The sequence below is a fragment of the Babylonia areolata genome, chromosome 34 (assembly GCF_041734735.1).
Source record: "Babylonia areolata isolate BAREFJ2019XMU chromosome 34, ASM4173473v1, whole genome shotgun sequence".
NCBI classification, from domain to species: domain Eukaryota; kingdom Metazoa; phylum Mollusca; class Gastropoda; order Neogastropoda; family Buccinidae; genus Babylonia; species Babylonia areolata.
In genome coordinates, this window is record NC_134909.1 from 23,688,789 (window position 1) to 23,702,504 (window position 13,716).

Here is a 13,716-nt window from a genome sequence, read left to right on the forward strand (position 1 = left end):
TTTTGCCTCCTAGTTTGAGAGTCACAGTCCTTCACAAAAAGACTAAGCCGTAACTGATTTCCCATTGCAATGGAGAAACTATTGATTATACACTTCTCACTTTGCTGTTGGCCCAGGTGTAAAATGATGTCAATCTGCGATGTAAGCTGAGTCTTGGGCTAATTCTTAAGTATCCATAAGTATCCATATCATCAAGGCTGTGTCATTATTTATTTATTTATTTTATTATTATTATTATTATTATTATTATTTAATTTTATTTATTTATTTATTTTATTAAAAAAGATATATCATTATTATTTATTTATTTTATTTGTTTATTTTTGTACACTTATAGTTGACTTCATCAAGTTTTTGCGCCTTATACATATTATTAGTAGTAGTAGTGGTTCTTTTTTATGTACTTATCTATTATTTATTCACTTTTTTTCCTCAAGGCCTGACTAAGCGCGTTGGGCTACGCTGCTGGTCAGGCCAGGCATCTGCTTGGCAGATGTGGTGTAGCGTATATGGATTTGTCCGAACGCAGTGACGCCTCCTTGAGCTACTGATACTGATACTGTATCAGAGGTCTCACCCTCGGCATGGTGAAGACGCCGTCATAGCTGATGTTGACGGGTGGGGCAGCGTTGAGGAAGTCCAGCTGGTACCCATCCCTGCTGACCAGCAGGGTCATCCACCCGTCGTTGTGGGTCACCCGCCTGTGGGCGAACTTGGCCACCGTGCTCCCGTACTGTGTGGGGTGGGAACAATGAGCGGGTGGATTAATGAATGAATTAATGAAAGCATGAATGAATGAATGAATAAATGAATGAATGAACGAATGAACAAACAATTAGATGAATAAACAATTAGATTAATAATCGAATGAATGAATGAATGAACGAACGAAAAAACATACAAACAAATAGATAAATACATAAATGGATTAATAAATCAATGGATGAATAAATAAACGAACAAACAAACAAACAAACAAACAAATAAACAAATAAATAAATAAACAAATAAATAAATAAATAAACCATTCTTCCACCTAGCTCTGCCTTTAACCCAGCACCTCACGGATTTTTGTATTGGCAGATGAACGTCTTAATCATTGTGCAAACGTCTTCCAGTCGAGGTGAAAAAGGGGACAAAGGAGGAAAGCAGGTTTCGAACCCAGACCCTCACTGCCTTCCTTCCGCCTCTCACAAAACCTGCAGTACCTGATTGGTGAAGACAGCATCGTCGCCCAGCAGACTGGAAGGCCTGGGTCTGTTGAAGGAGAAGCGGACGAAGGAGATGGTGGAGTCGCACACCGCACCCGGCCACCCGGAGCTGAGATCGGGGTGGAGGTCAGTACCCGGGGTGCACGCCGCAGGGGGCAGGTCCGGGGTGCTGGGCAGCAGGCTGTGGTTGGCCCACCCCGTCAGGCTGCCGTCCATGTCCTGAATCACTCCCTGAGAGGCCCAGTCGAAATGGACCTGCAGGAAGTGTACAGGGTGCAGGGATTGTACAGGGTGCAGGGATTGTACAGTGTACAGGGTGCAGGGATTGTACAGGGTGCAGGAAGTGTACAGGGTGCAGGAAGTGTACAGGGTGCAGGGATTGTACAGGGTGCAGGAAGTGTACAGGGTGCAGGGATTGTACAGGGTGCAGGAAGTGTACAGGGTGCAGGGATTGTATAGGGAGCAGGGATTGTACAGGCTGGAGGGATTGTATAGGGTGCAGGGATTGTACAGGGTGCAGGGATTGTACAGGGATTGTATAGGGTGCAGGGATTGTATAGGGTGCAGGGATTGTACAGGGTGCAGGGATTGTACAGGGTGCAGGGAGTGTACAGGGTGCAGGAAGTGTACAGGGTGCAGGGATTGTACAGGGTGCAGGGATTGTACAGGGTGCAGGAAGTGTACAGGGTGCAGGGATTGTACAGGGTGAAGGAAGTGTACAGGGTGCAGGAAGTGTACAGGGTGAAGGAAGTGTACAGGGTGCAGGGATTGTACAGGGTGCAGGGATTGTATAGGGTGCAGGGATTGTACAGGGTGCAGGAAGTGTACAGGGTGCAGGAAGTGTACAGGGTGAAGGAAGTGTACAGGGTGAAGGAAGGGTGCAGGGATTGTACAGGGTGCAGGAAGTGTACAGGGTGCAGGAAGTGTACAGGGTGAAGGAAGTGTACAGGGTGCAGGGTATGTACAGGGTGCAGGGATTGTACAGGGTGCAGGAAGTGTACAGGGTGAAGGAAGTGTACAGGGTGCACGGATTGTACAGGGTGCAGGGATTGTTCAGGGTGCAGGAAGTGTACAGGGTGAAGGAAGTGTACAGGGTGCAGGGATTGTACAGGGTGCAGGGATTGTACAGGGTGAAGGAAATGTACAGGGTGCAGGGATTGTACAGGGTGAAGGAAGTGTACAGGGTGCAGGAAGTGTACAGGGTGCAGGGATTGTACAGGGTGCAGGGATTGTACAGGGTGAAGGAAGTGTACATGGTGCAGGAAGTGTACAGGGTGCAGGGATTGTATAGGGTGCAGGGATTGTACAGGGTGCAGGGATTGTACAGTGTACAGGGTGCAGGGATTGTACAGGGTGCAGGAAGTGTACAGGGTGCAGGAAGTGTATAGGGTGCAGGAAGTGTATAGGGTGCAGGGATTGTATAGGGTGCAGGGATTGTGCAGGGTGCAGGGATTGTACAGTGTACAGGTTGCAGGGATTGTATAGGGTGCAGGGATTGTACAGGGTGCAGGGATTGTACAGTGTACAGGGTGCAGGGATTGTACAGGGTGCAGGGATTGTACAGGGTGCAGGGATTGTACAGTGTACAGGGTACAGGAAGTGTACAGGGTGCAGGGATTGTACAGTGTACAGGGTGCAGGAAGTGTACAGGGTGCAGGAAGTGTACAGGGTGCAGGAAGTGTACAGGGTGGAGGGATTGTACAGGGTGCAGGGATTGTACAGTGTGCAGGGTGCAGGGATTGTACAGGGTGCAGGGATTGTACAGTGTACAGGGTGCAGGAAGTGTACAGGGTGCAGGGATTGTACAGGGTGCAGGGATTGTACAGTGTACAGGGTGCAGGGATTGTACAGGGTGCAGGGATTGTACAGGGTGCAGGAAGTGTACAGGGTGCAGGGATTGTACAGGGTGCAGGGATTGTACAGGGTGCAGGGATTGTATAGGGTGCAGGAAGTGTACAGGGTGCAGGGATTGTACAGGGTGCAGGGATTGTATAGGGTGCAGGAAGTGTACAGGGTGCAGGGATTGTACAGGGTGCAGGGATTGTACAGGGTGCAGGGATTGTACAGGGTGTACAGGGTGCAGGGATTGTACAGGGTGCAGGGATTGTACAGGGTGTACAGGGTGCAGGGATTGTACAGGGTGCAGGGATTTTACAGGGTGCAGGAAGTGTACAGGGTGCAGGGATTGTACAGGGTGAAGGAAGTGTACAGGGTGCAGGAAGTGTACAGGGTGCAGGGATTGTATAGGGTGCAGGAAGTGTACAGGGTGCAGGAAGTGTACAGGGTGCAGGAAGTGTACAGGGTGCAGGGATTGTACAGGGTGCAGGAAGTGTACAGGGTGCAGGGATTGTACAGGGTGCAGGGATTGTACAGGGTGCAGGGTGCAGGGATTGTACAGGGTGCAGGGATTGTACAGGGTGCAGGGATTGTACAGGGTGCACAGGGTGCAGGGATTGTACAGGGTGCAGGAAGTGTACAGGGTGTACAGGGTGCAGGGATTGTACAGGGTGCAGGAAGTGTACAGGGTGTACAGGGTGCAGGGATTGTACAGGGTGCAGGGATTGTACAGGGTGCAGGGATTGTATAGGGTGCAGGAAGTGTACAGGGTGGAGGGATTGTACAGGGTGCAGGAAGTGTACAGGGTGCAGGAAGTGTACAGGGTGTACAGGGTGCAGGAAGTGTACAGGGTGCAGGGATTGTACAGGGTGCAGGAAGTGTACAGGGTGCAGGGATTGTACAGGGTGCAGGAAGTGTACAGGGTGTACAGGGTGCAGGAAGTGTACAGGGTGCAGTTAGTGTACAGGGTGCAGGAAGTGTACAGGGTGCAGGGAGTGTACAGAGTGTACAGGGTACAGGGTGCAGGAAGTGTACAGGGTGCAGGGATTGTATAGGGTGCAGGGATTGTACAGGGTGCAGGGAGTGTACAGAGTGTACAGGGTGTACAGGGTGCAGGAAGTGTACAGGGTGTACAGGGTGCAGGAAGTGTACAGGGTGCAGTTAGTGTACAGGGTGCAGGAAGTGTACAGGGTGCAGGGAGTGTACAGGGTGCAGGGATTGTACAGGGTGCAGTTAGTGTACAGGGTGCAGGAAGTGTACAGGGTGCAGGAAGTGTACAGGGTGTACAGGGTGCAGGAAGTGTACAGGGTGCAGGAAGTGTACAGGGTGCAGGGAGTGTACAGGGTGCAGTTAGTGTACAGGGTGCAGGAAGTGTACAGGGTACAGGGTGCAGGGATTGTACAGGGTGCAGGAAGTGTACAGGGTACAGGGTGCAGGGATTGTACAGGGTGCAGGGATTGTACAGGGTGCAGGGATTGTACAGTGTACAGGGTGAAGGAAGTGTACAGGGTGCAGGGATTGTACAGGGCAAAGGGAACAGGAATATACGTATTACTAGATACAGGGAATTTTACATGATACAGGAATGTACAGGAAACAGGACTCAGGGAGATACTTGAAACAGGAATATGCCAGATACAGGAATACACGGGACACATGAGTATACAAGATGTAGGAATAAATCGGATATGTGAATATACAGGATACGGGAATATGCAGGATACATGTATATACAGGAATACACGGAATTGTATTGCAGGGATTGTATAGGGTGCAGGGATTGTACAGGGTGCAGGAAGTGTACAGGGTGCAGGAAGTGTACAGGGTGAAGGAAGTGTACAGGGTGAAGGAAGGGTGCAGGGATTGTACAGGGTGCAGGAAGTGTACAGGGTGCAGGAAGTGTACAGGGTGAAGGAAGTGTACAGGGTGCAGGGTATGTACAGGGTGCAGGGATTGTACAGGGTGCAGGAAGTGTACAGGGTGAAGGAAGTGTACAGGGTGCACGGATTGTACAGGGTGCAGGGATTGTTCAGGGTGCAGGAAGTGTACAGGGTGAAGGAAGTGTACAGGGTGCAGGGATTGTACAGGGTGCAGGGATTGTACAGGGTGAAGGAAATGTACAGGGTGCAGGGATTGTACAGGGTGAAGGAAGTGTACAGGGTGCAGGAAGTGTACAGGGTGCAGGGATTGTACAGGGTGCAGGGATTGTACAGGGTGAAGGAAGTGTACATGGTGCAGGAAGTGTACAGGGTGCAGGGATTGTATAGGGTGCAGGGATTGTACAGGGTGCAGGGATTGTACAGTGTACAGGGTGCAGGGATTGTACAGGGTGCAGGAAGTGTACAGGGTGCAGGAAGTGTATAGGGTGCAGGAAGTGTATAGGGTGCAGGGATTGTATAGGGTGCAGGGATTGTGCAGGGTGCAGGGATTGTACAGTGTACAGGTTGCAGGGATTGTATAGGGTGCAGGGATTGTACAGGGTGCAGGGATTGTACAGTGTACAGGGTGCAGGGATTGTACAGGGTGCAGGGATTGTACAGGGTGCAGGGATTGTACAGTGTACAGGGTACAGGAAGTGTACAGGGTGCAGGGATTGTACAGTGTACAGGGTGCAGGAAGTGTACAGGGTGCAGGAAGTGTACAGGGTGCAGGAAGTGTACAGGGTGGAGGGATTGTACAGGGTGCAGGGATTGTACAGTGTGCAGGGTGCAGGGATTGTACAGGGTGCAGGGATTGTACAGTGTACAGGGTGCAGGAAGTGTACAGGGTGCAGGGATTGTACAGGGTGCAGGGATTGTACAGTGTACAGGGTGCAGGGATTGTACAGGGTGCAGGGATTGTACAGGGTGCAGGAAGTGTACAGGGTGCAGGGATTGTACAGGGTGCAGGGATTGTACAGGGTGCAGGGATTGTATAGGGTGCAGGAAGTGTACAGGGTGCAGGGATTGTACAGGGTGCAGGGATTGTATAGGGTGCAGGAAGTGTACAGGGTGCAGGGATTGTACAGGGTGCAGGGATTGTACAGGGTGCAGGGATTGTACAGGGTGTACAGGGTGCAGGGATTGTACAGGGTGCAGGGATTGTACAGGGTGTACAGGGTGCAGGGATTGTACAGGGTGCAGGGATTTTACAGGGTGCAGGAAGTGTACAGGGTGCAGGGATTGTACAGGGTGAAGGAAGTGTACAGGGTGCAGGAAGTGTACAGGGTGCAGGGATTGTATAGGGTGCAGGAAGTGTACAGGGTGCAGGAAGTGTACAGGGTGCAGGAAGTGTACAGGGTGCAGGGATTGTACAGGGTGCAGGAAGTGTACAGGGTGCAGGGATTGTACAGGGTGCAGGGATTGTACAGGGTGCAGGGTGCAGGGATTGTACAGGGTGCAGGGATTGTACAGGGTGCAGGGATTGTACAGGGTGCACAGGGTGCAGGGATTGTACAGGGTGCAGGAAGTGTACAGGGTGTACAGGGTGCAGGGATTGTACAGGGTGCAGGAAGTGTACAGGGTGTACAGGGTGCAGGGATTGTACAGGGTGCAGGGATTGTACAGGGTGCAGGGATTGTATAGGGTGCAGGAAGTGTACAGGGTGGAGGGATTGTACAGGGTGCAGGAAGTGTACAGGGTGCAGGAAGTGTACAGGGTGTACAGGGTGCAGGAAGTGTACAGGGTGCAGGGATTGTACAGGGTGCAGGAAGTGTACAGGGTGCAGGGATTGTACAGGGTGCAGGAAGTGTACAGGGTGTACAGGGTGCAGGAAGTGTACAGGGTGCAGTTAGTGTACAGGGTGCAGGAAGTGTACAGGGTGCAGGGAGTGTACAGAGTGTACAGGGTACAGGGTGCAGGAAGTGTACAGGGTGCAGGGATTGTATAGGGTGCAGGGATTGTACAGGGTGCAGGGAGTGTACAGAGTGTACAGGGTGTACAGGGTGCAGGAAGTGTACAGGGTGTACAGGGTGCAGGAAGTGTACAGGGTGCAGTTAGTGTACAGGGTGCAGGAAGTGTACAGGGTGCAGGGAGTGTACAGGGTGCAGGGATTGTACAGGGTGCAGTTAGTGTACAGGGTGCAGGAAGTGTACAGGGTGCAGGAAGTGTACAGGGTGTACAGGGTGCAGGAAGTGTACAGGGTGCAGGAAGTGTACAGGGTGCAGGGAGTGTACAGGGTGCAGTTAGTGTACAGGGTGCAGGAAGTGTACAGGGTACAGGGTGCAGGGATTGTACAGGGTGCAGGAAGTGTACAGGGTGCAGGGATTGTACAGGGTGCAGGAAGTGTACAGGGTGCAGGGATTGTACAGGGTGCAGGGATTGTACAGGGTGCAGGGATTGTACAGGGCAAAGGGAACAGGAATATACGTATTACTAGATACAGGGAATTTTACATGATACAGGAATGTACAGGAAGCAGGACTCAGGAATATACTTGAAACAGGAATATGCCAGATACAGGAATACACGGGACACATGAGTATACAAGATGTAGGAATAAATCGGATATGTGAATATGCAGGATACGGGAATATGCAGGATACATGTATATACAGGAATACACGGAATTGTACAGGATACAGGAATGTATACAGTGCGGAAATATGCAAGATACAGGAAAATGCAGGATACAGGAATGTAGGTGATACAGGAATGTAGATACAGGAATGTAGATGACACAGGAATGTATGTATCATAGATACAGGAATGTAGATGATACCTGAATGTAGATGATACAGGAATGTAGATGGTACAGGAATATAGATGGTACCTGAATGTAGAAAGAATGTAGATGATACAGGAATGTATGTATCACAGATGATACAGGAATGTAGATGATACAGGAATGTAGATGATACAGGAATGTATGTATCACAGATGATACAGGAATGTAGATGATACAGGAATGTAGATGATACAGGAATGTATGTATCGCAGATGATACAGGAATGTAGATGATACAGGATACGTGAATAGATTTGGATATAAGAATGCACGCAATACATGAATGTCTCAGGATACACGAATATACAGGATACAGGAATACACAGGATACAGGAATGTGTCAGAATACATGAATATAAAGATGGGTGGTTTGACTGTAAATGATTTCTTATTTTGTTTTTTTTTAACCTTATTTTTTAGCGCACACACTTCTCTATGTATAAATGTTAACGCCAGCTGTCGATCACAAACAATCCTGCAGCAGTCAAGTCTACAGCAGTCAACCCTACATCATCCAATCACATAGAATCACAGAGCAGTCAATCCTACGTTGTCCAATCACATAGAATCACAGAGCAGTCAATCCTACACCATCCAATCACATAGAATCACAGAGCAGTCAATCCTACATCATCCAATCACATAGAGCAGTCAATCCTATGGCAGCCGTTCACAGCCAATACCACTTCAGCCAATCACAGCCACTCGTACATTAGCCGATCACAGCCAATACTACATCAGCCAATCACAGCCACTCGTACATTAGCCGATTACAGCCAATACTACATCAGCCAACCCCTACATCAGCCCATCACAGGCAAGCCTACAACAGCCAAGCAAAGCCAACTTTACATCAGCCAATCACAGCCAATAAAACAACACCCAACCCCACTGCAGCCAAGCACAGTCAATTGTACATCAGCCAGTCACAGCAAATACTACAACAGCCAACCCTTCAGCAACCAATCACAGCAAACACTACAACAGCCAATGCTACACCATCCAATTACAGCCAGCCCAACATCATCCAATCACAGCAACACTACCACACCCAACCATACAGCAGCCAATCACAACCAATCCTACAACAGCCAACCCTACATCATCCAATCACAGCGAATTCTACAACAGCCAGCCATACAGTAGCCAATCACAGCCAATCCCTACATCATCCAATCACAGCCAACACTTCAACAGTCAGCAATACAGCAGCCAATCACAGTCAATCCTATGGCAGCTAAGCCTACATCACCCAACCCTACAACATGCAAGCACAGCCACTCGTACATCAACCAATCAGTGCCAATCTTATACCAGCCAATCAAAGTGAATACTACGACACTCAAGCCTACATCATCCAATCACATCCAATCGTACAAAAGCCATCCCTATATCAGCCAATCACAGCCAACCCTTCAGCAGCCAATCACAGCGAACACTACAACAGCCAATGCTACACCATCCAATTACAGCCAACCCTACATCAATCCAATCACAGCCAAAAATACAACACCAACCCTTCAGCAGCCAATCATAACCAACCCTACAGCTGTCAATCGTAACCACCCAACACACCCAAACTTACATCATCCAATCACAGCCAAACCCAACATCATCCAATCACAGCCAAACCCAACATCATCCAATCACAGCCATCATCCAATCACAGCCAAACCCAACATCATCCAATCACAGCCATCATCCAATCACAGCCAAACCCTCATCATCCAATCACAGCCAAACCAACATCATCCAATCACAGCCATCATCCAATCACAGCCAAACCCAACATCATCCAATCACAGCCAATCCCCTCATCATCCAATCACAGCCAAACCCAACATCATCCAATCACAGCCAAACCCAGCATGATCCAATCACAGCCAAAGCCTTCATCATCCAATCACAGCCAAACCCAACATCCTCCAATCACAGCCAAACCCAACATCATCCAATCACAGCCAAACCCTTCATCAGCCAAACCCTTCATCATCCAATCACAGCCAAATCCTTCATCATCCAATCACAGCCAAACCCAGCATCATCCAATCACAGCCAAACCCAACATCATCCAATCACAGCCAAACCCAACATCATCCAATCACAGCCAAACCCTTCATCATCCAATCACAGCCAAAGCCTTCATCATCCAATCACAGCCAAACCCAACATCATCCAATCACAGCCAAACCCAGCATCATCCAATCACAGCCAAACCCCTCATCATCCAATCACAGCCAAACCCCTCATCATCCAATCACAGCTAAACCCTTCAAAACCCAACCCAGCATCAACAAACGAAACCAACGCACCTTGCTGGAGACATTCCAGAAGGCCAGGCCGGTGGTTCTGCACGTGAAGCCTCCACAGTAAAGGGAGCACAGGCCGGTGATTCGGGGGAAGCGGAAGGCGGCCGAGTGGGCACAGTCCAGGTTGTGGAAGGCGACGTCACGGACCAGGAGCCCCGGGCCGTAAGGAAGCACGACCCCTGCCTTGCTGCACGTGCCTTCACCTCCTTGCCTGTCCAGTCTGGGTGGGGGGGTGGGGGGGGGGTGGGGGTGACGGACAGGGGTTACTTGTTTGTGACACAGGAATAATCATACAGGATACGGGAATATATTCAGGATACGGGTATATATAGGAATATACAGGATATATATAGCTCAAGGAGGCGTCACTGCGTTCGGACAAATCCATATACGCTACACCACATCTGCCAAGCAGATGCCTGACCAGCAGCGTAACCCAACGCGCTTAGTCAGGCCTTGAGAAAAAAAAAGGAATATAGGAATGCACAGGATGCAAGAATACACAGGATGTAGGAATACACAGGATAATAATTATACGGGATACGGCACACAGGAACATACAGGAGATGGGAATATACATACAAAGGATTGATAGGATACAGCAATATACAGGATACGGGAACACAGGAATATACGAGATACGGGAATATACGGGATACAGGAATATACAGGATACGGGAATATAGGGGATATGGGAATATACAGGAATATGCAATGTAAGAGGTACAGGAATGGACATGATACGAGGATATACAGGATACGGGACATAGAAATATACAGGACACAGTGATAAGAAACTCTTGGGACAGCTGGACAGTACAAGGTCCTCAGAGAACCCCCCTCAGTCAAGTGTTTCGGCCCTGAACTCCTTACACTGTAAGGGGGCCAGGCCGCACCCATGTCATGACTCCTGGTTGCCAACATCGGGAATATACAGGATGGTGTTTCTCTTTTTCGTCACAACAGGTTTCTCGGTGTGAAATTCGGGCTGCTTTCCCCATGGAGAGCGCGTCGCGACACTGAGAGCGTCACCCATTTTTTGGTATCTTTTTATGCGTGCAGTTTTATTTGTTCTTCCTATCGAAGTGGATTTTTCAACAGAATTTTGCCAGGGACAACCCTTTTGTTGCCGTGGGTTCTCTTACGTGCACTAAGTGCATGCTGCACACGGGACGTCGGTTTATCGTATCATCCGAATGACTAGCGTCCAGACAATCACTCAATGTCTAGTGGAGGGGGAGAAAATATCGGCGACTGAACCGTGAATCGAACCAGCGCGCTCAGATTCTCTCGCTTCCAAGGCGGACGCGTTACTTCTAAGCCATCACTCCACATTGGGAACACCCTGGAATATACAGGGTATGGGAATAAACCCACCCACACGGGCACACACTGTCAACAACAACCCCCTCCCCCCCACCAACCCCCGCCCCCTGCCCAACAGTCACACACTGACCCGTCCAGACGGCCCACAATCAGCACCCTGTCCAGCATAGGCCCGTGGACGTCGTCATACTGAGGTCCCTCCAGCACCCTCCGCATCTCCACGCCAGCCTCCTCGTTGTTCACTGTCACGAAGTTCCGGAACTGGATGGCCCCCCCGTCAGCCCACTCCGCTCCCTTCTGGCAGTTCCAGGCAGTGAGGGTTTGGAAGACGGCCGCCTGGATGCCCATGGTTTGGGGACAGGGGTTTTATAGAGTGCGTTGGTTTGGGGGTATTGTTGTGACGTGTGTGTGTGGTTTTCAAGTGCTGCGATTTGTTTGAAAGGAAGACAGCCATCTGCCCATGGTTTGTGGACAGGGGTTTGTAGAGTGCGTTGGTTTGAGGGTATTGTTGTGACGTGTGTGTGTGGTTTTCAAGTGTTGCGATCTGTTTTAAAGGGAGGCAGCCAAATGCCCATGCTTTCGGGATAAGGATCTATACAGTGCGTTGTTTTGTGGGTGTTTTTTGTGTCATGTGTGTGACTGGTTTTTTTGTTGTTTGTTATTGTTGTTGTCGTTGTTTGTTTGTTTGTTTGTTTGTTTTAAAGTGTTGCGAATTCGTTTGTAAGTAATGTTATTGTTTTTGTTTTGTTTTGTTTTGTTTATTTTTGTTTTTGTTTGTTTGTTTGTTTGTTCTTGCTTTCCTTCTACATTGAGCACAATGTGTTAGACGTTATTTTGAAAATAAAATCCTTTCTTCTTCTTCTCCTTCTTCTTCTTCTACAATGAGCACAATGCATTAGACGTCATTTTAATAAAATTCCTTCTACAATGAGCACAATGTATTTGACGTTATTCAAATAAATTTATTAATTATTTGTTGTTGTTGTTGTTGTTGTTGTTGTTGTTGTTGTTGTTGTTGTTGTTTTCTTCTTCTTCTTCTTCTTCTTCTTCTTCTTCTTCTCCATCCCCACAACCACGTGCTGCATCATCATCATCATCGCCAACTACGATTATTATAATTATGATTATGTTTATGATGATAAGGATATTATTATTGTCGTTATTAATATTGTCGTTCTTCTTCTTCTTCTTATCATAATTATAATTAGTAGCAGTAATTTTAGTAATAATAATAATAATATTATTATTATTATTATTGTTATTGTTATTATTATTATTATTATTATTATTAGTAGTAGTAGTAGTAGTAGTAGTAGTAGTAGTAGTAGTAGCATCATCATCATCATGTGTATCATCATCATCACCATTACCATTCATTCATTATCATTATCATTAATGTTATTAATATCAACATCATCATCATCATCATCATCATCATCATTATTATTATTATCATCATCATCATCATTATTATTATCATTATTACTATCATTATTATTATCAATGTTGTTGTTGTTGTTATCATCATCATCATCGTTGTTGTTGTTATCACCATGGCCCCACCCCCAGTCACACCCCACCTGTGTCGCCGTGCTGTGACATCCGCCGCCCTGTCTTGGAGTGTATGTCTGGAAGATCCACAGCCCGTACCGGCCCAGGGAGTGAGCCGTGTTGTTCTCAAAGCTGAAAGTAACGGCAGCCTGTGTGTGTTTGTGGTGTGTTTGTGGTGTGATGTGTGTTTGTGGTGTGTTTGTGGTGTGTTTATGTTTGTGGTGTGTTTGTTGTGCGTGTTTGTTTGTGGTGTGTTTGTGGTGTGTCTGTGGTGTGTGGTGTGTTTGTGGTGTGTTTGTGGTGTGTTGTGTGTTTGTGGTGTGTTTGTGGTGTGTTGTGTGTTTGTGGTGTGTTTGTGGTGTGTTGTGTGTTTGTGGTGTGTTTGTGGTGTGTGGTGTGTTTGTGGTGTGTTTATGTTTGTGGTGTGTTTGTTGTGCGTGTTTGTTTGTGGTGTGTTTGTTGTGTGTTTGTGTTTGTGGTGTGTTTGTGGTGTGTTGTGTTTGTTGGGTGTTTGTGGTGTGTTTGTTTTGCGTTGTGTTCATGCTGTGGTATGTTTGTGTTTGTGTTTGTACTGTGCTGTGCTGTGTCGTGTTTCACCGTGTTGCATTGCACTGCATTGTGTTGTAGTGCTGTGCTGTGCTGTGCTGTGCTGTGCTGTGCTGTGCTGTGCTGTGCTGTGCTGTGCTGTGCTGTGCTGTGCTGTGCTGTGCTGTGCTGTGCTGTGTTGTGTTGTGTTGTGTTGTGTTGTGTTGTGCTGTGCTGTGCTGTGCTGTGTTGTGC

General features: G+C 48.1%; 1 protein-coding gene across 1 annotated transcript in view; it reads right to left on the reverse strand.

Moving 5' to 3' along the window:
* The window catches only part of LOC143277601 (fibrocystin-L-like), a 95,871-nt gene that overhangs the window by 37,416 nt on the left and 44,739 nt on the right, over positions 1–13,716 (reverse strand). The window contains 5 exon segments of the mRNA XM_076582477.1: positions 578–733; positions 1,209–1,466; positions 10,063–10,279; positions 11,516–11,725; positions 12,967–13,068. Coding sequence (XP_076438592.1) covers positions 578–733; positions 1,209–1,466; positions 10,063–10,279; positions 11,516–11,725; positions 12,967–13,068 — 943 coding nt within the window.